Genomic DNA, 26,576 nt, shown 5'->3' with positions numbered 1-26,576 from the left:
AAACATGTAAAGGCAAGTTGAAAAGATTACAAGATTGAAGTTTACATTTGAAGACTACAGAATCAGCAACCCTTCAACCATAGTTAAAGAATTCCAAGGACAGGGACTATAGAAGTAAAAGAAGAGGAAAAAAAAGAAAAGAAAAAGAAAAAAGAACTTAAATCTCAGAACCCAGATTTTAAGGTACACTGGAAAATGATGGCAAACCAATCTCAATGAAATGAAGTGCTCAATAAATTTTAGTAGACAAGATAATCAAGTTCACAAAAAAATTCTATTCTATGTTTTGCTAAAAGCAGATGTAAAAATCTCAATATAGAATTGAAATCTGAGAATACTGGAGCTTGCTAGAATTTCAGAAAAAGTATTTTAAATCAGATCTCTGTTTTAGTGATCTGTCTTCCTCACATTTACCACTTGCCTAATTTTTGTGTCATCTACAAACTTTATCAGTGAAGATTTTAGGTTTTCTTCCAGTTCACGAATAAAAATGTTAAAAAGCGCATCAATTAGTTCTTGGTCCTACAGGACCCCACTAGAAACACATTTGCGTGATAATGATTCCCCGTTTACAGTCACATCTTGATGAAGTGCATCAGTAAAGTAAAACCAAGAGAACAGCATAAATGTTTTGTAAATATATCTGCTTAATCTACATAAATGCTAAAAACACAAGACTAAAATTCTGGATGACTCCATAAGTAGGTACAAGAGAAAATCCATCTGTTTAGAAGGAAGATCAACTATACCTTGTTCAGTTTAATTAACACGACCATATAAGTAGCTAACAGCATGCAATAGCACTCACAAGTGGAAAAAATGGTGAGTTTGCACCAAACTAAAAGAAAACCAAACCAAACCACAGCTACACACAACAGCATTGCACATCCAAGCTGTCTCTCAAAACCTTTTGTGCTTACATTTATATCTGAGTATCAGCCTCCATACACGGAAAAGGCTCACTACTCTTAATTGGGTCTCAGAAAAAAAGTTTAGCAATAAAATTCTGAAAATAAGGCTAAAAGGAAACATCAGTGACCTCAAGGTCGTCTACATAAGATGTAGATCAAAAATGATTGCCCGTTCAACTGGACAACCAATAGCCTCTCAGCGGTATTACCATAGATTCACAAACAAGGAATTACGTCCAAAACAGGAATGGTGAAGCACTTCGAAGGAATGACAAAAGGGGAAACTGAAGACAGGACAATCATATTAAGTTCTATACCTTCATAAACCCTTGACTGGAACTTGTTATTGACTTCTGCAGCACTACTACAGAACTATCTAGGAAGGAAATCTGTGACAACAAACCTTTTATTCCACATATCAGGAATGCACACCATCAACATTCAGTAGCATTTTCGCAATTATAGACACTGGTGGACTACTTGCAGCATACTTGTCCATGGTGATAGCAGCCTGATTAACTGTTCTTCTACAAACAACTCTATCATTTATGATAGCTGAAAATTATAGGGGGAGAATAGCGCCTATTGGCAGAATTTAACTGTCAAACGTGCTCTGCCTGTCAACTCTCAACTACAAATAGTTGAAATCCAGTGTAACTTCTTGGCCATTTAGCAAGCCACTAATATATCCACATATCCTGAGAAGTGCGATGGAGAATTAAGAATTTCCCTCAACACAGAAGAGAATTCTGCAGAAGGAATACTTTCAAATTCAGTTGGAAACTTTACAAATGGTATGTGATTAAAAACAAAACTAGAATATCTCAGAAGTCCATGCCACGTCAAAGTTATAAATTCTGTTGGCATGACAGAGAGCTACACTGACATGGCTCTGAGAAAGCTGCCACCTAAGTCAGTTAGAAAAATTTCAAATTATTAACCAACATTTTAATGAGAAAGCAGAAGAGAGCAGATTTCTCATCTAGAAGTATTGTAACAAATCATCTAATGCTTACAATAAAACCCTTAGAGTTAAAAGCTAATTTCTAAGGAAGTTCAAATTTAAAGGACAAAGCATTTGTTGCCTGGCAATATTTTAAAAGAAATACAAACATATATAAAACCATAGAATACCTGAAGTGGTGTGATTATTTTGCTACTCAGTGATGCTGGTTTGGTGTGGGATTCTTTGAAGCTTTCTGGTGTTGCAAGCTGGCTAACTGTGGATGAAATGCTAGGTGCCATGGTAGTTTTACTAAGAGACTGTTGTATTTGGTCCTGCTGTGGGGTCAACCTGAGTTTCTGGAGAAGGTCAACATTTGGAAGGTGTGTATTTGAAGCATTTCCTGTATTAGTTGCTGCCAAAGGTGCTATGAACTGGTTTTGGCCAGCAATTAGGTTTTGTGGCGTGTGATTCACATCAGATGGTGTCTGATTCATAAGTGGGGACATCTGTTTAGCAGCTTGATGCATAACTTGCATTATATTACTGTTTGAGTTTAGGTTGGGAAGTATCTGAGCAGAAGGAGCTTCTGTTGTTGAGGCTGAATTAAGAATAGGGCTTAACTGAACTGTATAGTTTGAAACATTCTTTACGTCAGGCTGCAAAACTGAAGCTGGAGCAATCAGCATGGGTGCTACACGCTCTTGCTGATTCAAAGTACTGCCATTGTTTTTGACACTTGTACTCTCTGGTTTCCGCAATGGTTGGTGTGTCACTGCTGATTGCTCAAGTGAAAAAGGTAAGAATAAGTTGTGCTCTCTGCCTGTAGTGTCAGCTTGCAACTTCTCCATTCTGTCTGGATTGGGATATGAAACTGTTGGTTGTTCCCTTGGCAAGGAGGTTCCAAATAATTCTTCCACTGTCAGATGTTTGTGCGTTGACTGGAATGGCTAGAAAAAGGGAGAAAAGAAAGTGTTCAGAGAACTGGTGAAAAAATAAAATACATCCCCTGTCCCACACACAGAAGCTGTTACAGCATTCAGAACAACACAGTTGGGAAGAATACTTTCTGAAACAGAAAGTCAAGGTGAGCGAGGTAACATCTTTTATTGGACTAACTTATGTTGGTGAGAGACACAAGCTTTTGAGCTTACACAGAAAGCAGTAGTTTACTATGTGTGCAAGAATTTCAGAGCTTGCTATCTCACCCACCTGAATATACCAACTGTAAATTAATCACAAAGCCATTATATGGATCCAGGTTGTAGGTACTGTTGTACTGCCACAGAGCTAATTAACTCAGTGACTCCCTTACGCTATACACTACAGCATAAACTCAACAAAAAGACAATCACTCTATCGACATACAATGTGTTAATCAATTGACAGCATCATAGCTGCCTTGAATGGCAGAGTATTCAAGATCTGTCAGATACTGCATACTTAGACTTGCATGCCAAAACAGGTGGTAAATGGAATATAAAAATCAGTGCACAACAACATGGCTCATAATCAGTCTTTTTGGGTATAATAATTTATACCAGATATTCAATTAGTTGAATGACACCAACTTTCACCACATGATCTTGAAGCATTTTAAGTAGGTGGCAGTATAAGAACAAAGGTAGTTTCAGGAACCCATGATCCATGTAAGGAAAGAAGAACAGGAGTGAGGGGTGCAAGCTCTGGGAGGTAGTTTGGGTGTAGGAGGGGGCTCTGGGCTGGGACACGGGTTTGGGGTCTGTAAGGGGGTGTGAGGTCTGGGAGGGAGCTCTGGGCTGGGGTGCAGGAGAGAGTGTGTGGTGCAGGCTCCGGCTGGTAAGTGCTTACCACAGGCGGCGGCTCCCGGCTGGCGGAATAGCAGGGCTCAGGCAAGCTACCTGCCTGCTATGGCCCCATACTGCTCCCGGAAATCTCTGCATGCAGCCCCTGTGGGTGGGAGCAGCAGGTCTCCGTGCACTGCTCGCGCCTGCAAGTGGGAACCAGCCAATGGGGACAGTGCTGGGGGAGGGGGCAGTGTGCGGAGCCGCCTCACCTCTCCCCTACTTCCCAGGGCCACAGAGATGTGCCAGCAGCTAGCCTCTGAGCCCCAATGTGCTGCCAGACTTTTAGCAGCCTGGAGATCACGATCGACTGGCCGAGACTCCAGGATTGGCCAGTCGATCGCGATTGATGGGTTGGTGACCACTCATCTACTTTCACATGACATTACCTGCAGCAACAAAATTGACAGTGTAACAACTTAAAAGGTTTCTGTATTAAATAAACAAACCTTTTTTGGTAAACAAAAAAGATATGAATGGCCTAAATATGCAAGCTGTATCCATTCCAAAGGGACCTTGTGTGTGTACATTTAATAAGTTTTCCTATCTCTTTTATGATTTTTAAATAAAACAAGCCAATTATACAAACTAAAAACACACCACCATTAGTGTTAGCATTACATATTACTTTGATCACTTATAATTGTGCAATGCACTTTGGAGGAAACAGACTGCATTGGTTCAGATGAGTTTCACGATTGAAATTTCAGACACCACAAAAAGTGAAGGTCATCAATAAATAAATGGATTAAAAGGTGGGAGGGGAAGATGGAGGAAGCAGAAGGGTTACAACAATAAGATTAAGCAGTTAGACAGTAAGGCATATACACATCTTGATGGTTCTGTTATATTAGATTTTTAATTTTTTTTTAAAAACCCTTCTTGTAGGCAACATGACAGATATTGTGACAAGTGAACTCCAGGAATTTCCAAGTATAGCCTGATACTTAAACCAGATTTTTTTTTTTTAAATGTACCTCTGAGTTATGACCTGAGTGCTATTAACTTCAGTTTTTTTCCTATATAAAAGAATGTTCACTGAAGAACAAAATACTCTGAAGGTAATTAAATATCTTATACAAAATTAATGTGACAAGCATCTTCTTGTTTAAATCAAAGAACCCTGGAACAGCAAGCTTAGGCCCACCTATATTATGCTGCATGACTGGGCTGTCATAATACTTTTTACTATCTTAAGGGATTTCCTATATTTAAAATTTTGCTTTGTTACTTTTAAACATAATAATGTTAAATACAAGTTGTTTAATATTAGCAAAAAAGGAAGAGCATGGTCAATTACCAGTTATAGTATAATTTGTTTTCATTCTCCAGTGCAACACACATGGAAAATATTGTACTCTCTATTGACTTTATTTTCCATTTGGCAAATGTTTTAACTTTGTGTGCTTCTAATAGAAAATGGCTGCCTTTTAATTAGTTTAAAAGCAACTGAAAAGCTAAGAATTCTTTACACTGGAGTAGTAGCAGGGACATTAGCAAGGCATTCAAAGTGATGAAGGTTATAGGGAAAATAAATCAAGTCACACATTCTCAGCTGTCCTATAAAAGGAACCCAAAATTAAAGTGCAGATTAGTTAGAACAAAGAAAAGAATGGATGTGATAGTGTCTTCTAAAAGCTGTATCCACAATAGGGCAAAGAGTACAGAGCATTTGGGAATTAGGTCCCAACTATGCAGTCCGTCTATCAGCCTAGTCAGTGTTACTTTTAATAAATGTAAGTAAAAATTACAAAAGAATCATATTACCATTGTCACTTGGCCCAAGTGCATCATTTAGGGGAAAAAAAAAAAAAGACTACATTGCCTAAATCAACAGAAAGATCGATACAAGCATTTTTTCCTCTGGCTAACTGAGGAAACGCATAAGGAATTCATACTTCCACCAGACAGTGCCCTGCCAGCAGCACCCAGAAATTCAAATCTAGGACTGTTAGCAAGAATATGCAAGCTGACGTCACATATTTCTTTGACAGGGTAACAAGCCTTGTGTATGGGGGGAAGCAGTAGACATGGTGTATCTTGACTTCAGCGAGGCTTTTGATGCTGTCTCACATGACCTTCTCATAAACAAACTAAGGAAATGTAACCTAAATGGAGCTACTATAAGGTGGGTGCATAACTGGTTGGAAAATCATTTCCAGAGAGTAGTTATCAGTGGCTCACAGTAATGGTGGAAGGGCATAACGCGTGGAGTCCCACAGGGATCAGTTCTCGGTCCGCTTCTGTTCAAGATCTTCATTAATTATTTAGATAATGGCATAGAGAGTACACCTATAAAGTTTGCGCATGATACCACGCTGGGAGGGGTTGCAAGTGCTTTGAAGGATAGGATTATATTCAAAATGATCTAGACAAACTGAAGAAATGGTCTGAAGTAAATAGGATGAAATTCAATAAGGACAAATGCAAAGTACTCCACTTAGGAAGGAATAATCAGTTGCACACATACATAATGGGAAATGACTGCCTAGGCAGGAGTACTGCAAAAAGTGACCTGGGGGTTATAGTGGACCACAAGCTAAATATGAGTCAACAGTGTAACACTGTTGCAAAATAAGCGAACATCATTCTGGATGTATTAGCAGGAGTGTTGTAAGCAAGACACGAGAAGTAATTTTTCCACTCTATTCAGCACTGATTAGGCCTCAACTGGAGTATTGTGTCCAGTTCTGGGTGCCACATTTCAGGAAGGATGTGGACAAATTGGCGAAAGTCCAGAGAAGAGCAACAAAAATGAATAAAGGTCTAGAAAACATGACCTATGAGGGAAGATCGAAAAAACTGAGTTTGTTTAGTCTGGTAAAGAGAAGACTGAGAGGGGACATGATAACAGTTTTCAAGTACATAAAAGGTTGTTACAAGGAGGAGGGAGAAAAAATGTTCTTCTTAACCTCGGAGGATAGGACAAGAAGCAATGGGCTTAAATTGTAGCAAGGAAGGGTTAGGTTGGACATTAGGAAAAACTTCCTAACTGTCAGGGTGGTTAAGCACTGGAATAAACTGCCTAGGGAGGCTGTGGAATCTCCATCATTGGAGGTTTTTAAGAGCAGGTTAGACAAACACCTGTCAGGGATGATCCAGATAATACTTAGTCCTGCCATGAGTACAGGGGGCTGGACCAGATGACCTCTCGAGGTCCCTTTCTGTCCTATGATTCTATGAAGTGGCACCCAGGTTCCAAACCATACAGGGCTTTAGAAATCAATGTCAACAGCCTGAAATATATCAGTTATTTCCTGGCTTCTGGGTGCAATATTCAGAATGTGCAATGATTACCATTGCCACCCAAGCAGACATACAAGAGACAATAATTGAGAGCCCTATCTATCTTTGGGTTTACTCTGGCTTCTAGACTGCAGGAATCCCAAGATGATGAGAATGAGGGCTGGGCAGTCGGCCATTCTGTTCAGGATACCACTTGGTCTCCAGCACTATCCCACTGCATGGCTCAGAGTTGAAGAGCTGCTCATTGGCAAGGAATTCCTCCTGTAAGTGAGCTCCCCACCTCTTGTGTATTTCTCTCTATTCTGAGGCCTGTTCTCTGTGCTGGGACCAGGAAGGGTTTAATTAAGAGAAGGATAAGATCAGTCCCTTTAAATATGAAAAGTTCACAAATCTTTTCTGAGCGATCCTCTACAGTCCTCAAATACTGGGTCATTGCAAAGGAAGGAGCTCCTGTCTAAGCGTAGGTGACCATAACCTTCTCCATCCACATCCATCACCTCAAATGCTGTTGGAGAAGACTCTCACCTCCACTTTGGGGTTGTGAACAATTCCCTGGCTGAGATGGGTTTCAGAGTTGTCAACAAGATAGTAGGTTCTCTCACTGGGCTATATCATCCCTTTGCACTCTTTCCCCTTGGCTCAACAACAAGCCAATCTGGTCACCAAATTTATTAGGGGCTGAGTCCTCTCCATAGTAGCATGTTCAGTGCATCTCCTAAAGCCACTTCAAAGAGCCCAACTGCCATACATGGCAGGGGGATGGGAGGGCAGGTTTAATAAAATGCAAGAGACCAAAACTGACATTATGGAGAGAATGAAAGAGATCCTTGAAAGGGACAGGACTCTTCAATGGCACAGAGCTAAACTCCTGCGGGCCAATAGCTGCAGAACTAAATCCAAACTGTATAGAATTCCAATTGAGCAAAGGCTTTTTAGAGTGCTTCGATCAATGAATCTGAAACCTTTGTTTTGATAGTCATTTATTTTAGAAGTTACTAGTTCTGTTGATTTGTTGGAACACTCCACATAACTGATTTCCTTGCTTAATTGCTGAGATACAGAGCTTTTGAGGAACTTCAAAGTACTTTAGGGCAGCTAGATTTTTTTTTAAACCACGTCAGAAGTATTTCTTTGTTGTGGATTAATAAATGTTATACAGATAAATTACACAAGTTTGGATTTTTTGTTTTGGGGTGGGGTTTTTATTGGAGGGGGTGTAGTATGAATTTTGTAAATAGCTAATATTTTGAATGCAGTTTTAAAGATTTTTTTATCTTACCCTTTACAGCAGGGGTGGGGAACCTTTTTTCTATCAGGGGCCACTGACCCAAAGAAAAAAATCAGTCACGGGCCACACACAGCCCTGCGGGGGGTGTGGAGGCTCAGGGCTTCCCCTAGGCTCTGGGGTGGGGCCAGAAATGAGGGGTTCAGGGTGTGGGAGTGGGCTCAGGGCTGGGGGTTAGGGTGCGGGTTCCAGCTGGGCGTCGCTTACCTCAGGTGGTTCACAGTTGGCAGCAGGGCTAAGGCAGACTCTCCCCCTGTCCTGGCCCCACTCCACTCCTGGAAGCTGCCACGATGTGGCCAGGCAGCGCTGCACAGCGCGCCTGTGGGCGGAGGTAGGCGCACATGGACTAGGAGCTTTCTTGATCGCCCCTGCATTTAGGGGCTGCAGCCAACTGACTGGCCTGGCACCCTAGCTTCCCCCTGCAGTGGGGCAAGCCGGCAAGCCTGTGGGGGTGAGGGGGGGCCAGGCACCGAGGCTCAGGGCTTCTGGCCCGCACTTCAGAGACTTGCCATGGGCCAGATGAAATTAAGCAGGGGGCCGGATCCAGCCCATGAGCCGGAATTTCCCCACCCCTGCTTTAAAGTATGAAAAACCTGGCCCTTCTGAATTTTTCATTTCATTTAAAATTATTTTACTCATTGGAGATGGAACTGTTCCTTACTCTCCCTTCATTTGTGCAGATGCTTCTCTAGATTAATAAAAATTAAAAAAAATCAAGGTTTCTCATGTATTGTTGATTGCATCTGTACCTCTATTTAGCTGCTTTTAGTCATTTCCACCACCAACACTAGAACTGGTTGCAATCTTTTATGTAATAACTAGACTAAAGGTTTCTAAAATCTCTGATCTATAAATCTTTCAATATTCAGTTTAAAAGGTTTTATTAAAGTGAGTCTAATAAAATATATCTAGTCTCAACTGCTCTATAAAAAAACTCCTTCCCCACCTCCCCCAAGAATTACTGTTACAAAGCAATTTGCATACGTGTTTGCTTTTGGATTTATTTTGTAAATATTAAGCTGCCTTCCTAATTACAGTCATTCCTCCAAAGATGTCAAACTACAGAAACTGTAAAGCAATCTATATATTTCATTTACAAATTTAAAAGTGCAAAAAAAGAATACTTGGGTTTTTGGGTTTTTTTGTATAAAGATATGACAGAATACAGACATACCAGGGAATTAAAACTAGCCAATTACTAAGCCAAATTGCTAAAGGACATTTTTTTGAAGTTAAGTATTACTTAATGCTTAAGAATTACTTTTTTGCCTCCACTAGGTGGCATTATTAGTAGGCACAACTTATTGATATATTGTGTGGCATCTAATAACAGAATTAGAATTGTTTTAACTGAATCTTCTCTGAAGTAGGAAGCTATACGACTTCATTGTGGGTGAATGCCTATGAGCAAATTTAGTCAGTTATTTATCTTCTGACAATAGCCATGCTACAAAATGTCCAGTGATGCTGCAGAAAGGAACCAGAAAGGAAACCGGTTTTGAACCATGGGAAACTTCTGTCAGAGAGAAACTGCAAATTAAGAAATGCGTTTAAATTAGGATATTTTGCTAAAGTTTCCCATCACTGTTGACACAGTTTAAAACTCTATTGGTAGGAGCAACAGTGGATCATTCACATAGAAAAAAATCTCTGGCCAGCTGTTGGTTTTTAAGCATGTCTTCTAACCCTGTTCAGAGCAGGTCTAGTAGACACATTACCTAAAATACTTGTAGCCACTAATCCCTTGGGTCAGATCCTTAGCTTGTGTAAACTATCATAACTCCACTGATTTCAAGGGAGTTGTGATCATTTATACCAGTTCAGGATCTCGCCCTTTGTCCGTACTAGCGCTATTACCAATGGAAATAAACAGCAGTAATAATGTTGGGGAATTTTTAGAAAAAGTTTCCGAATACAGAAAAGAGGTTGTATTTTTCAAAAGGACACAGATCTCTAACAGTCATTAGGTTTAGGAGCGCACACATCTTGGCATTTTTAGATTTTTTTTTAAACTGAAGTGTAAACATACCTTTTGTGCTGCAGAAGTCCTAGAAAAAATCTCACTTGTGTAGAACATGTTGTATTTCTATTACTGATGATAAAATATTAGTAAAGGATTGTTACTTTATTTAGGTTTGGATTGAACATACCTGGTCTTGCATTTGTAACGTTGAAGATGTTTGTTCTGAAGTTTCCATGCTTTCTGTCTTCGTGGGATTTTCATTTTGCTGCATTCCAGAACTTGATATAATACTTAAGTCACTGATCTGAGTCTAAAAAAGAAAATATTTATATAAATACATCTGTTTTCTATCCTTACCCCAGCAGCACAATTGCTGTAATTCTGTCTGCACTTCCTTTTCCACTCTTATATATACAGAATGTAGATCTTGTTGATTTTTATAAGTTCATAAGTTTTAAATAAAATGAGACAGTGACATTCACCATATTAAATCTACGAGCTGTGCTCACTATTATTTTGTTGTTCTCTTACTGGGAAATTTACAGGACTTCAGTTTCATATTTTTTCCCCACTTAATAGAAACATGTTCAATTTATAAAAAGGTGCCAATCATGTAAACTACGGACACTAGCTGTAAACAATAAAATCTGCTACACTTCATTACTGCAAGAATTTACACCACATACAAATGATGCTTCAAGGATTTGTACACGTTCATTCACTGGAAAAAGGACTAGTTATCTATGTTATCTCTATTGTAGTTATTTAAATGTGCAAGCGCATTAATGGAGGAACAAATTAACACTTGTAAAATACAAGGCAAGGAGAGCATAGAAAATAAGGAAATTAGCTGAGGCTACGGATCCCATGTTGTTTAGAGATGTTAGTTAAATGTCCCAACTGTAATACAGTAAGATAATAGTCAACTTCATGATTCAAGTGGCTTTTCACTTGAGTATTGTTTGTTTATGATGCATTTATTTCAAAAGCTGAAATTGATGCAACTTACTATAAGAACTTCAGCCTATATAGCACCTTATCCTAAGATATCTCTAAACACCAGCATCATCAAGTGATGTCAGCATAAAACAGGGGAACGTTCTTGTTACTTAACTGCTGAAGCTGCAAGGCCAGCAAATGGCATCTTACAGTTCATTTTGGGGGGTTTCTGAAAGGGCTATGAGGCTGTGATTTTTTGTTTTTAAAATTTCTCAGTAACTGAGCAAAACAAAACAAAGACTACATATTTAGATTCCAGGACATTTCTCCCCAACTCCTATCAGCTTCTAACATTTAAGTAGTAACATACATTAGACCTAAAGTCCTTGACTGTTTTGTGGCTTATAAATGAGATTTAGAAGTGTGGCTTTTTTTCACTGTCATCAAAGGATTGGCTATAATACACTTCATTATCTCCCAGAAAGGGGAAGGAACAAACCAAACCAAACCAAACCCCAACCAACAAAAAGCATCCACCCACTTGATACAAAAATCTCGGAATTCATTCATTTTCACATATGGACTTGATGTAGAGCGTACTTGGAGGATTAAACTGATTTAGAATCCTAGATTAAATCACTCGGGCCTTTATAAATCTCTTTTTCGCTCTCCCTCTGTCCCCTTCTCATACTGACTCTCTGCCAATCTCATGTGAGCTGCACACAAGGATTACTGTATGATCCATCTGGAACGTACTAGGCAGATAATTACACATGAACTTGTGTTTCAGTATTTAAGAGCAGAAAGTACTTATCAACTTGAGTGCCCCAGAAGAATTGGTAAAGAAATAAGACTGCATATTCTCCCAAGAAACACTCTTCTTTACAGCAAATATGTTTACTTAAATTACACAGCATCAGTGTGGAAATACATGGACAAAAGAATAAAGAGAAAGACTCTATAATTAAATAATTGCAGACATGTCAATCTATGCCACAAGAGGTTTCCTTCTAAAACTAATGCGGTCATTCTTTTATTAATCCCACATCTTGAACTAGCTCAATTTTGCTTATCTGGGAAAATCTGACACAAATACACAAGAGTGGAAAACCATGGGATTATCCTTGGCTCTGATTCACTTTATAGCTTGACACAAAATCAAAGAAAGCAATGAAACTAAACACTAATTACTATTTTAAAAGATTTTTTTTAAATAGTAGTCACAACTAATATGAGAGAATGTCACTTAGCAAATTAAATAAAACATAACATCCATAAGTGTTTAAAATCATATGTATTTTTATAGAGAAGTTTATAAAAAATTGCAAACATGCAATTGGCAAAAGCAAATTTGATATCAGATTGGCTGAAAATTGTAAAAGGAGAGACTGGTTTCATACATATAGCATCAAACATGTCAAACCCTATATTATTCAGAAATGCTTTGTTTTTAAATACATCAGAGGTTTTTAGTTTTAATTTAATTTAATTGCAGCAAGTCATTTCAGGCTATACAACATGCCTAAATCACAGTTCAGGGGTCGGTGAAGGCCCTTGGTCTTTTGCCTCATGATTCAACACCATTTACACTATTTAAATTTGGACCTGCAATGCACATCCTATCATGATTCATGTCTCAATCAATCCATCTCTTCCCGTGAATTTGAGTACGGGGAAAAAAATGCAGACTGAAATACAGTGCAGAACATGTACAATTAACATAATCTCTTGAGAATGTTTAATTTTTTGTAATACACATTTATGACTATATTTAATACAAGTCTTCTTCAGTGCTCATTTCTCCTGAGCTGCTCATGATATATCTTTGTTACCAAAGACTATGAATACTGTCAAAGAGATAAGACAGCGGATTAATACTCTGTATCGTGTGTTTAATCTCATTTATCTCAATTTCAGAAAAGAACAGAATCAGAATATTACAAATTTAATTTTTATTTCCTAATGTCCAGTTTTAAAATTATATGTGAAATACTAGATCTTAAAAAAAATATAGTGTACTCCTCCGGCGGGCACCTCAATCTACAATTTAATACAAGTGTTACTTAAGCATCTCACTTTAGTAAGTATCTTGCTATTGTAAGAAAAAAGGAACCTCAAGAAGTGAATGCAATTAATTTGAACTATACAGTATTACTGAAGAAGTCTGATACAGGTTATAATACTTATGTATAAAACTGCCCGACTACACTTTGCTCCAACTCTCACTGAAGTCAAAGGCAAAGCTCCATTTGATTTCAGTGAGATCTACATTAGGTCCTTAAATCAAAAGGAGTACTTGGACTAGTTTTACATTACTAATATAGATAATCCTCTAATGCATTCCCCCCCCCCAACAAAAAAGTTTCCTTACTCGTTCATATTCATCCTTGGCTTTGCTAAGCATTTCTAGGATATCAATGGGTTTGTTTTCACTGCAACCATTAGTTCTGCTGGGACTCTTTCTGTCATGTGAAACTTGCTGAGATCTTTGAGCTTCTTGTTGTACCACTCTATAACGGGGAAGAGAAGAGGGAAAAGAAACTGGATTTCAAAAAAATGTTATTTGGAATGAATCTGTCATACAGAATGCAGCAGTAAATGGATACACTACTATTTATGAATAAATTTTGTACTGTGTGAATAAAAAAACAAATAAGTCATTGATCAGAGCTATGCATTTGCGAACAAATCTCTATAGTCCATCTGACAGTTTGACTATTTTATGATTAACATCCAACCCAGACTGCCCTGGTCTGTGTCCCACAAAATTTTTCTGCAATATGAACTGCCTCTGCATAACTATCACATTTAGAAGTTTTTTTACAATAAAATAAATTTGTAGATACCTAAACATGGATTATACAAAGAACACATGTATTACATTGTAAACTGAGTAGCATGGTTTCTCTGTCTTCACTGACTAATGTACAGCCTCTCCATTTCTGGCCACATCACCAATAAAATGTGTGCCCGGCTACACTTAGGATATGTCTACACTGCAATTAAAAACCTGAAGCTGTCCTACGCCAACTGATTTGGACTCGCGGGGCTTGGACTAAGGGGCTGTTTAATAGCAGTATACATGTTCAGGTTTGGTCTGGAGCCAAGGCTGTAAGACCCTAAGAGGTGGGAGGGTCTAAAAGTTCAGGCTTGTGCACACCGCAACTAAACCACCATACAGACGGAGTCCGAGTCAGTTAGCATGGGCCAGACATGGGTGTCTAACTGCAGCATAGACATACCCTTAAGGATCTGGTCTGCTGTGAAAACACATACACTGGGGAAGGCAGCTGGCTGCCACTGGATGGCGTCATTATAAAGACTCTTCAGTGCCTGTCATAAATATAAAGGGAAGGGTAAACACCTTTAAAATCCCTCCTGGCCAGAGGAAAAACCCTTTCACCTGTAAAGGAAGAAAGAAACCCTTTCACCTGTAAGAAGCTAGGATAACCTCGCTGGCACCTGATCAAAATGACCAATGAAGATACAAGATACTTTCAAAGCTGGAGTGGGGGAGAAACAAAGGCTCTGTCTGTCTGTGTGATGCTTTTGCCGGGAACAGAAAAGGAATGGAGTCTTAGAACTTAGTAAGTAATCTAGCTAGATATGCGTTAGATTCTGTTTTGTTTAAATGGCTGATAAAATAAGCTGTGCAGAATGGAATGTATATTCCTGTTTTGTGTCTTTTTGTAACTTAAGGTTTTGCCTAGAGGGATTCTCTATGTTTTGAATCTGATTACCCTGTAAGGTATTTACCATCCTGATTTTACAGAGGTGATTCTTTTACTTTTTTTTCTTCAATTAAAATTCTTCTTCTAAGAACATGATTGCTTTTTTCATTGTTCTTAAGATCCAAGGGTTTGGGTCTGTGTTCACCTATGCAAATTGGTGAGGATTTTTATAAAGCCTTCCCCAGGAAAGGGGGTGTAGGGTTTGGGGAGGATTTTGGGGGGAAAAGACGCTTCCAAGCGGGCTCTTTCCCCGTTATATATTTGTTAGACGCTTGGTGGTGGCAGCAATAAAGTCCAAGGGCAAAAGTTAAAATAGTTTGTACCTCGGGGAAGTTTTAACCTAAGCTGGTAAAACTAAGCTTAGGGGGTTTTCATGCAGGTCCCCACATCTGTACCCTAGAGTTCAGAGTGGGGAAGGAACCTTGACAGTGCCAGAGATGTAAGAGCAGGCTGCCACCAATTTCCCGTCTAGGCTCTGGAGAGAAGAGTGAGCTCCTGGTTTCCTTCATCCTCCTTGCAGTTCTCCCACTCACTGCTTCTTGTAGCGGTAGAGGACCTCTCCTCCTATGACCCCATTACTTCTCACTTCCCTGCTAGCCTTGCAAACATTTGCAAACTTCAATTTTAAAAAACAGTATGTATGGGACTGAGGGGCACGATATGCAATCATGAAGTGTGACTCCACTAAAATATTATCCTAGTAATTTTATAACAGAAATATTATTCAAGAGACAAGGTGGGTGAGATAATATTGTTTGTTGGACCAACTTCTGTTGGGGAGAGAGAGAGACGCGGAGCTCTATGTAAGCTCGAAAGCTTGTCTCTCTCCCCAAACAGAAGTTGGTCCAATAAAAGATATTACCTCACCCACTTTGTCTCTCTAACGTCCTGGGACCAACAAAGCTACAACACCACTGCACTCAGCAATATTATTAACATAATACTATAAAATCTTCATATCAATTTTCAGCAGCAGTAACTACTTCAGTGCATGACACTGACTGGGCATAATGGCCTTGAGCCCTCAAGGCTTCCTAGCCAGTCAATAATCCCCAGTAAACCTACCCCTCAACCCTTTTTTGCTTGAACACAGGAGAAAAAAAAGAAGTGTTAAGGGTCAGACATAAAGGCAAGTGAGCTACTGAAGTTAAGGCTATCATAGATCAATATTTTTTTTTAAAAGATATGACACTAGTCCGTTCACTAGGTGATGTATTTTTAGACAGAGATGTGATAACTGCCTTGGCCTGAACAGCCCTCTTAGGAGGATTACAAGATATATGTAACAAAGGAAAGTTGAAGGAAATCTGCTCTGTCTGAAACAGTTTTCCCTTGATTATAGCAGGCATATTCAAACAGTTATTTTTCTGTGTTATTGAGGATAACAACTAGTGTGTTTCATTGACCAACCAGCTCCTTTAAAGACCTCCTGTTGTTCTCAAAAATCATTTGGGATTTATAATTTAAAAGGTTGTACAACTGGTATAAGGCTGTGAAAGGCTATACCAAGAAAATGTGTTTACTGCATGTAGGAATGGAAGCAAATGTGATGTCAAACACTGAGCTGGGGCATTACTGACTACCAGGAGGAAAAGCAGGCCTATTAGAAGAAAGATTCGTCTACATATATTTTGGTAATCATCAACAATTATAACGGAAATCTAGTCTATAGCATTAAACTGTTAAAAAAAACAAAAAAAAAACACCCAAACACCCTCCTCCCCCGCCACAACCCAAAACTTTCATCTCATACATTTTCAGCATCCAAGATTCACTAGAGCTGTATTTACATAATGAAATCTTTAGTGGGAAGGCTGAATTCAAGCAATGAATGCATCTGATGAAGTGAGCTGTAGCTCATGAAAGCTTATGCTCAAATAAATTTGTTAGTCTCTAAGGTGCCGCAAGTACTCCTTTTCTTTTTGCGAATACAGACTAACACGGCTGCTACTCTGAAACCAACATAATACTGTAACTCTGCGACCACTGCCATCAAGCAGCCCTGTACAGGCATGAGGAATCCCTGGCTGCATTAGTGCTGGTATAGCTGGTTCTTCATCACACCATTAGTCCTTTCACTGCCCGTTCTCCTATCTCCCCATCTAAGGGAGTGCAGGTGCAAGAGGAGAAGGCACATGGCCAACACAATTCAGTGATGGGAGGAGAGTAAACGTAACATACATTTTCACTTTCTTAATAGTTCATAAGATATATCTATACAAATACATTACTTCAGAAGATAAATTGTAAACACAACACCTTTTAAAAGCCTTTTTAAAACCTGCATTTATCAAGTATTTCAAGAAAAACAAGCATTGTAGACAGGGTAGAGCTTAGGAGCTGGCATGTCATTTCAGAAATCTCATGCTGTGTAACTAATGGCTGATGGGAAAGCCAAAAGGTGCCATCATAACAATCACAGAAAATGTCAATCATTCAACCCTTCATTTTTTTTTCAGGTCATGAAGGGTTCCAGGATGAGTTAACTCGTTCTGCTGATTTTACAGAGTGGCCAGTAAGTATGCTATTTATGGATACCTTTTTAATTCTTATTTTTAAAAAGAAAGCTTAAAAATCTTACAAGTTTTCCCTGGAAGATTTATCAGTTAAGCTAATTTGTTTCACTGGGTTTTGGAAAAGCTGTGCTCTTCCAAGTAAGGTTAGACATTACAGCTGGCTGTACAGTTCAAGGAAAGAGACAGAAGAACACAGCTTCTTTCCCAGTTTTGTTACCCAAGGCAGCTTTATACACATTTAATTGTACAGCTACACAAAAACTGCCCACTTAATTGCTGGATTGCCTTACATTTCATTAGTTATATTGCATTTAAATTTCTCTCCATTAGCAGACATACATTCACTAACAGGCATAATATGGATGCCAACCCATAGTTTTATATATTTGCTCTGCCAGATATTTTCTAAGTGTTATAACATTTGCTGATTTGGATGACAGAGTTTCTATGGCTAAGACAGCATGTTGAGTTCTAGAACCCTACATGGAGATACAGGGCTAGTCAGCTGACTTCTCTGGCAACCAAAGCAGGTGGATTTCTGTAGCTCCAACTCAGGAGGAAATGTAGAGGTCAGACAAAAGGAGAGCTAGGTAATGAATCAACATGTCTGGCACGAAAAAGGAATAAGAACAGCCAAGTCATACAAGTTAATAAAAGGAGACCTCCGGGTGCACCTTGGACAGTAACACTGCATAAGCACACTGTGTTGAGGGCAAAGAGAAGACTCAGATCATCTGATTTCATACTGGCAGCTAGAGCTGGTTGGGAGTTTTCAGACTGAACATTTTTCTATCAGAAAAAGCCCATTGGTCAAAAGCTAAACATGTTGTAGAAACATGTCAATTTCAACTAATTTTCATTTTTGAAAAACACCACATGGAACATTTTAAGAATATGGAAGCATTCCGTTGTGAAATGTTTGGAATGTTGTTTCAATTGGTTTGTTTTGAAACTTCTTTATAATTATAAAAAATAAAACCCATTAAAATCAGAATATAATATTTTCAGCAAAAAACTCAAAACAATTTTGGGGAGGGAATTTCATTTCACAGGAAATTTTGAAGCTTTTGTTCCATTTGAGAACATATGGAATTTCCCAATGGAAATCTGGTTCCCACCCAGCTCTGCTCACATCTTTCTGAACAAAAGTTTCCTTTAGGGCAGTTACTTCCCGAGCTTAGCCTTAGCCCAAACCAATTAGTTCTCCCCAGAGTTTTGAGAAAATTTTGGTCAGTCATTGTTGGGTTTCATGAGAAGGGGCCACTTTTTCCATCTTGTAAAACTCTAAATACGTGTTTTTTAGTCAGGGCTACCAAAGACAAACACAAACCCATCCACCTTTAGTTGTAAACTTTGCCGGTACGCAATCCTTGACAATAGCAAAGGCCTTTGCTAGGTTGGGGAAAATATTTTACATATAAAGTTGACTGAAAAAGAATAGTTTCTGAGCATGCTCGAAGGGCAAATCTCCCTGACACCATTTACCTCAGCGAGGAAGGAGCTTCAGAAGCACAGCTGAACTATAAAAGCAGTAATTAAAACGCAGCCTTCCCCCACCCTATATTATTTCTACACACACACACACACACACACACACACACACACACACACAAACTGAAGACAAAAGTGCATGTTAATGCAAAATAAGTTTGTACACCTAAAAACTAAGAATAAAGGAATGCCAAAGTAAAATTTCCTGCAGCAACATTTACTCCTGGGGGAATTCTGCACCACTGTGCACGCACAGAATTCATGCCCCTCTCAGATTTATTTGCTTCCCCACAGAAAAATGACTTTCTGACAGGTAAGCAAAGAGAAGCTGCAAGAGCAGTCACACATTACTCCCTAGGAGCGCAGGTACATCCTTTCAGGCACCCAGAGCAGCTGGCGGAGAGGGGCTGAGGACACCCAGCCAGTGGCTCCTACCTGAGCCGAGATCAGCTGCTAGTCCCGGCTGGGCTGGAGAGGACAGGACTTCCTCTGTCCCCGCAAGGAGCAGTGGGGTTGTGTCAGACCCACCCCCGGAAACCTCCCCCAGCTGCAGAAAGCTCAGCATCCTCCCCTGCTTCCTGCCCCCATCGCTCCTCAGCTGTGGAGAGAGGGAGTGGGGGGTGTCGCCGTACCGGGAGCTGCTCCCCCATCCACTCAACCCCCGTGCATCCAGACCTCCCATACCCAGACACCCCTGCCAAGCCTCAGCCGGTATATCCAGAACCCCCCCCCCCCCCCCCCCCAAGCCCTACATATACAAACCCCACCCACTGAACCTCAACCCCTACATCTGGAGTCACCCTGCACCCAGACCCCCGCCTCCAGACCCGCACCCCTACTGAGCTGCCTGCACTCAAACCCCCACCCTGATGCCTCACCCTCTGCATCACCCTGAGCCCCCACATACAGACCCCCATGCCACTGACCCCCCCAACTACCTGCATGAAGACCCCCATCCCATTAAGCCCTGCTCCTTCAGTACTCAGACGCTTCCCACCTGCTGAGCCCCCCAGACTCCTCTGCTGAGCCCCAACCATCTTCATCTGGAAGCCCCTGCAGAGTCCCATTGACCCTGCAACTGGAACCCCCAACGAACCTCTGTGCATCCAGATCCCCCCCACACCTAGACTCTTCACTGAGCTGCCTGCACTCAGATTGTCCCATGCAGAATCCTCTCACCTCACGCCTGGATCCCCTCCACACTGAGCCCCTCAACACTTGGATCCTGCCTGCCCCACACCTGGCGCAGAGCAGTAGGGCCCCAGAGTGTTGTTGGGGCAGGCCCAGGCCTTGTGCTATGTCAATGATGAGGCTGCACCTGACCGTGAGTCTGTGTTCTGGGGGGTGGGGAGGGGGGCTGCGGGGTGATCTCCCACCTTTGTGTAGCCAGTGGCCTGAGCTCCACACTACCATGCTGGAGCCTCTGCATTTATTTATTGACAAATAACACTTGCAGAATTTTAAAAACATTGTGTGCAGAATTTTTAATTTTTTGGTGCAGAATACCTTAATGTTTATTCCTGAGGGCATCCATGTTGAACATCCTGTATATATTAGAAACGCACTTAAAAATAAACCAAACCCGTCTGTGGGTTCACCTCCACATAAATTGCCCTGTCTACAATACATTTTTTAACATCTATTGTATCTTAAAAACATGATAATATGTTTAAAAAAATACATCTTTTATCCTAATATGGATTAGGAGTCTCTTGAAGTCTCTGCCTCCATCACCAGTTATTCTTGTGCAGAAAAGATTCAGGCCACTTGGGGGAGGTGGGGTGGCAAGAAAGCTTAAAGTCTGCAGAAATTCACAAGGTCACTAGAGAGGTGAACATATTGGTTCAATCCAACCTCCAGAAAGAACAAACATCATCATCTTCACCCACAAAATGAATCTTTCCTACTTTCACAGCAGTGGACAGTTACAGTTCCTTAATTTTCTTTAATATTTCAGGTTTTTCAATGCTCTAAATATATCAGACGTGCATACCAAATGTGTATTTTATACATATCAAAAAAGTTATTCAAAAATCAAATGTATTTTCAACACCATATTATACATAATACATACATATACATTAAAAACAAAAAAGACTGATGCAAACTGTTGCAAAAACACAAATTTTGAAGGTCATCTAAAGCTAGAAGTCTTTAGTAACTGTTTTTTTAATAGTTACAGACAATCAGAAGAGATGCTTTAGAAAAAATAGAGGTGGAAAGAATATTTTTGGATGAAGTAAATTCCACTCTATTTAAAAATTAGCTGTATTACTGTAACTTTCCAAACGTTCGTGACTTGGATCTTAAAAGCTGGTGTGTGACAGCTCTATTAACTTAGAAGTGGGATCACTGCACAATAAGTTTATTGACTAAAGCATCCAGGCAGCACAGGGATTGTCAAAGCTCAAAGACAGCCAGCACACAGCCAGAGAAAGCAACTTAGAGAGGGCAGGCAGAATGAGAGCATGAAGTTGAAAGTTCTCCCCTCCCTTTCTCAGAGACATTAACCAGGATTTTAATTTAAGAGTGTATTATGAAGACTCACCCCTCTCACCCTCCATTTGAAAACGGAGGGGCAAAGGGCAGTAATTTCTCCCTCTGTTTTGTGTCTTTAAGAAATGAAGATAGAAGTTTCAATAAAATATTGGACAGGTATCCAAAATCTCACCAATAATATCTTTTTCCTCTTTCTACTTCCTTCAATGGGCTTTCAATCAGATCTTTAGTTTTACTCTAACTCAAATCAGGGTTGTGATTTTCCACAGCTCCAAAAAATTTCATTGGAGGTTTTATTAAATGAAAAAAATAGGGCTGTCGAATAATCACACAGTTAACTCACGTGATGAACTCAAAAAAATTAATTGCACTGTTAAACAATAGAATACCACTTCAAATTTATTAATTATTTGTGGATGTTTTTCTACATTTTAATATATATTGATTTCTAGTACGACACAGGATACAAAGTGTACAGTACTCACCTTATATTATTTTTATTACAAATATTTGCACTGTAAAAATGGTAAACAAAAGAAATAGTATTTTTCAATTTTTTCATAAGTACTGTAGTGCAATCTCTTTATTGTGAAAGTGTAACTTACAAATGTAGATTTTTTTTGTTCCATAACTGCTCTCAAAAACAAAACAATGTAAAACTTTAGAGCCTACAAGTCCACTCAGTCCTACTTCTTGTTCAGCCAATTGCTAAGATAAACAAGTTTGTTTACATTTACAGGAGATACTGCTGACTGCATCTAATTTACAATGTCACCTGAAAGTGAGAACAGGCGTTCGCATGGCATTTTTGTAGCCGGTGTTGCAAGTTATTTACTTGCCAGATATACTAAACATTCATATGCCCCTTCATGCTTTGGCCACCATTCCAGAGGACATGCTTCCATGCTGATGGTGCTTGTTAAAAAAATAATGTGTTAATTACATTTGTGATTGAACTCCTTGGGGAAAAATTGTATATCTCCTGTTCTGTTTTACCTACATTCTGCCATATATTTCATGTTATAGCAGTCTCGGCTGATGACCTAGTACATGTTCGTTTTAAGAACACTTTCACAGCAGATTTGACAAAATGCAAAGAATGTACCAGTGTGAGATTTCTAAGGATAGCTACAGCACTCGACCCAAGGTTTAAGAATCTGAAGTGCCTTCCAAAATCTGAGTGTGACGAGGTGTGGAGAATGCTTTCAGATGTCTTCAAAGAGCAACACTCCGATGCGGAAAACTACAAAACCCAAACCACCAAAAAAGAAAATCAACCTTCTGTTGGTGGCATCTGACTCAGATGATGAAAATGAACACGTGTCAGTCCGCTCTTCTTTGGATCATTATCGAGCAGAACCCATCATAAGCATGGACACATGTATTCTGGAATGGTGGTTGAGGCATGAAGGGACATATGACTCTTTAGCACATCTAGCAGGTAAATATTTTGCGATGCCAGTTACAACGGTGCCATGAAAATGCCTGTTCTCACTTTCAGGTGACATTGTAAACAAGACGTGGGCAGCATTATCTCCTGCAAATGGTAACCAAATTTATTCGAGCGATTGGCTGAAGTAGGACTGAGTGGACTTATTGGTGCTAAAGTTTTACATTGGTTTAGTTTTGAACGCAGTTATTTTTTGTACATAATTCTACATTTGTAAGTTCAACTTTCATTATAAAGAGATTGCACTCCAGTACTTGTATTAGGTGAACTGAAATATACTTTGTTTTTTTACATTGCAAATATTTGTAATAAATATAAAGTGAGTGCTGTACACTTTGTATTCTGTGTTGTAATTGAAATATATTTGAAAATGTAGAAAACATCCAAAAGTATTTAAATAAATGGCATTCTATTATTGTTTCAGTGCAATTAATAGCAATTAATTTTTTAAATTGCTTGACAACCCTAGAAATAACAAAATTCATATTATGTGGTTCACTGAAGCATATTTATTCTTCAAATATAAAAAGGCATATATATTCTCCAAAATGAAAAGCTTGCAGTTCTGTAAGATAAGACCACAGCTATCAAGACCCTCAATCAACTAACTTATTAGGCCTAACAATCTCTTGACTCTGTCCTTCTATTAATAAAAGTTGGTATCTGTATTGTTTTACCAATTTATTTGCTTTTTCAGCACCTAACTGGTTACAAATTTTTGATCAAACCAATACAAATGTGATAAAAAACACTCTTTTGATCTAAGCTGGCTGGACAAGTTTTTTAAATTTTATTTTGCTATTTTACTCTGCACAATGTTTACATCTGGCTTTAGAGGAGGAACGGTTTTTGTTACTTTGTTCCATTCTAATTGCTTACCACCACTTTCTTCAACTTTAGACAAATTGTGTCAAGATTAGTAATTACCAACTTCAGTACAATATACGAGTTTAACACTAGTCACCTGTTTGCAGTATTGTTCTGCAGTTTTCACATTTATTCTAGTTAGAATACAAAAACATATTAGTAAATTGAACAAAGATTAAAAATTGTAGAACAAGATGAGATAGCCAGCTTTACATGGGCCTTCCTGCCCATCTTCCAGCAAATTTCTGGACTCTGACAAAGAAGCCCTCTTAACAGTTCATAATTCCACTCACTCTCACCAGTCAGCCCCACACCTTTTTCCAATCACCAGTGATTACAACCACTTATCCCATCCCTGGGCTTCTAGATAGGAAATAATTAAACAAACTCAAAAACTACAGAACTAACAGGCAACATAAAAATCTTCACTTTTTTGGTCTGGTAATTAAATGCATTCATCATTCAAGTTGTTAATCATTTCAACTTATTTGTTGGACTCCTTTTTATCTGTGCTGATACTCTGCCATCTAGGTTACCTTGATATTTTATTTCAGCCAGTGTTGTATAAAAATATATAACCACCGAGAACGCATGTGCACATGTTTTTGGGGAGATGGGCATTGGGAAGGGTGGCAAATTATTGATTTTTATCTTGTTTTAGCTCAAGTATTTATAAGAACATTTTCAAAAGCCTTCTGATGCTCTAAGTTCTAACGTGAATTAAAGATTTAGCTATTACAAGAAGTTAAAGAGCAGTCGTGAGAATATCAAAGTTTTGATTTTAAATATAAAAAGCATGTTTCACAGTAAAAATTGAGAGAACATTACATAAGTGACACTGGAGGGCAGAATTTTTGGAGGAAAAATAAAAAACCAGGTACTTACTTTGCCATGAGTTTTGCTATTCGATGACAGTCATTCTTGTCATAAAACCAGATACTGTAAATAGACACTTGAAAACATAAAAAGAAAACAAGACAAAAACTGTCAAAAATCATTTGGTAATAAAACAGCTCAGAGCAGCAGCCCACTAGCACTAAAATACACAGACTACAATCAATCTCCACTCATCTATCCTATGTATGAATGAGTATTATTTACCAGGTAATTAGGAATACTACTGAGTGCAGAAGACGCATGAAAAACAATAAAATTAGTTAGGTTAGGAACTTACATTTCGTTGGGCACTTTAAAATGTACAAAAAAATAAAATAAATTTTCATTCACAAAATGACTTTAGTTTTGCAAGTACTATACACCTTCCAAATGTTAATGATCATGAAAGCATCAAGAGCTTAATGATCATGAAAGCATCAAGAGTATCTAGAACTTATGTAGTTCTACTCTAGTTAATATTTGTAGATAAAACCATGAACTATTTCAGTTTGTTGCTTAGAGGTCAGTAATAGTTTAAGTCATACATAAAACTGCCTTAATGAGACTTCAACTCCAGTGTGGTAATTAAGCCTTAGGGGTTTTTTTGGCACCTTCACTCACCTAAAACTCTCCACTGGAAATCTGTGTGCAAGGGAGGCAGCCCTGAAATTGCAATCGTACCAGTCTTATGTTTACAGATCTACTTAATGCTAGGTACATGGTAGACTCTACTCCTAACATTTAGTAAGCATAGATCAGCTGAGGTCATGAAGGCTCTGATTCAGCAAGGCACTAAGTATATGCTTAATTTTTATCATGAGATTAGTTCAACTAAAACTTGGCTGAATCAGGTTCTAAAAATCACACTGAGTTGAAAGATACACCAAGTGAAATGGAGTAATTTTCAAAAATAATATTTCATTCCACCCTCAATGGAAGTCAGAAAGAAACCCATGCCTTTGGAAAGATGGTCTTTCCAAGAGATAGCTCAAAGCATCTGCCAAGTGTGTGAACTACAGTAATATTTAGCTACAGTGCACTGCAACTGAATTATGGTTAAACAGAAAAATATCAGTTCACAGGGCCATTGTAAAGTTCAGTAACAAACACTGAGGGATTCTTCAAAACAGATCAAGATCTTTTTCATGATTCTGGACAGAGTCATTTCAGTAACCCATTAAAATCTTTCAAGATTAGAAATATTTCTGTGTTCTATTGAAATAAGCTATTTCTCTGAAGGACATCCTTGCCAAGTTTTTAGATATTGTAATTTGCAAATGGAACACGCCTAGTGGAGATTTGGTTTATTAGAAGAATTGTATTTGGATTTCCTCGTTCTGCTTAATGTGTTTGTTTACCAGATACTCATAGCCAACAAATGGAATGCAAACAGGTAGTGAACAGATTCCTGAGTTGGCAGATTCTTTTACTGGGTTTGTCAATAACATTTATCTCTAGCCTTAATTAGAAGCAGTGCCATACTGAAAGCAACAAAACTGTTTCCATTTATTTATTGTATGTCAAAGAAAGGATACTAGCTTCTAACATTTCCACATCATAAAGAGGCACTTGACCTCACCCATGTGAGTAAAAGATTCCACCTATCAAAGGTAGTAATTCAGTTTGTCGCTTTATAAAAATAACATTAAAAAAAAAATCCACTACCTTTCGACTGCAGTTCTTGTTAAGATTTTTATGACGTCTGAGCCACTATTTGGTTAAACTATCCTTCAAATTCAAAGAAAAAAAATTCTTAAAACTGAAGTTCATATTAAGATAGGCCAAAATAATTTCATATCAGGGCTCAATGGGGATCCAGAAAACTTGATTTACCAACCGTAACTTACTAAGCCTCTGTAAGGACTTGTCTACACTGCCCTGCAGTTCAGACTATGGGAATGTGAATAGCAGTGCACACCAAAGTGCTGTGCTGTAACTCCCAGTGTGGATGCTGCTGGCGTGAACTAAAAGCTTCCTAGTTTGTGTCACGCAACCAAGGTAGATTGACCTACGGCACTCGCATTCTTACACATACA

At 38.9% G+C, this 26,576-nt stretch overlaps 1 protein-coding gene across 4 annotated transcripts in view; it reads right to left on the bottom strand.

Annotated features, from left to right (window-relative positions):
• DCP1A (decapping mRNA 1A) overlaps window positions 1-26,576 on the bottom strand; it is a 49,635-nt gene that overhangs the window by 10,428 nt on the left and 12,631 nt on the right. For all 4 annotated transcript variants that reach the window (XR_007357676.2, XR_007357677.2, XM_048858083.2 and 1 more), the window contains exons 4-7: window positions 24,550-24,616; window positions 13,482-13,620; window positions 10,359-10,481; window positions 2,046-2,804 (exon numbers count right to left, since the gene is read on the bottom strand). Coding sequence is in view for 2 of the 4 variants with exons in the window: in XM_048858083.2 (XP_048714040.2) it covers window positions 2,046-2,804; window positions 10,359-10,481; window positions 13,482-13,620; window positions 24,550-24,616 (1,088 nt within the window). In the remaining 2 variants the exon portion in view is untranslated. The remainder of the gene's footprint in view (window positions 1-2,045; window positions 2,805-10,358; window positions 10,482-13,481; window positions 13,621-24,549; window positions 24,617-26,576) is intronic.

This window comes from Caretta caretta, chromosome 7 (assembly GCF_965140235.1).
Source record: "Caretta caretta isolate rCarCar2 chromosome 7, rCarCar1.hap1, whole genome shotgun sequence".
Classification (NCBI taxonomy): Eukaryota; Metazoa; Chordata; order Testudines; family Cheloniidae; genus Caretta; species Caretta caretta.
This window is presented reverse-complemented; position numbering and strand designations above follow the sequence as displayed.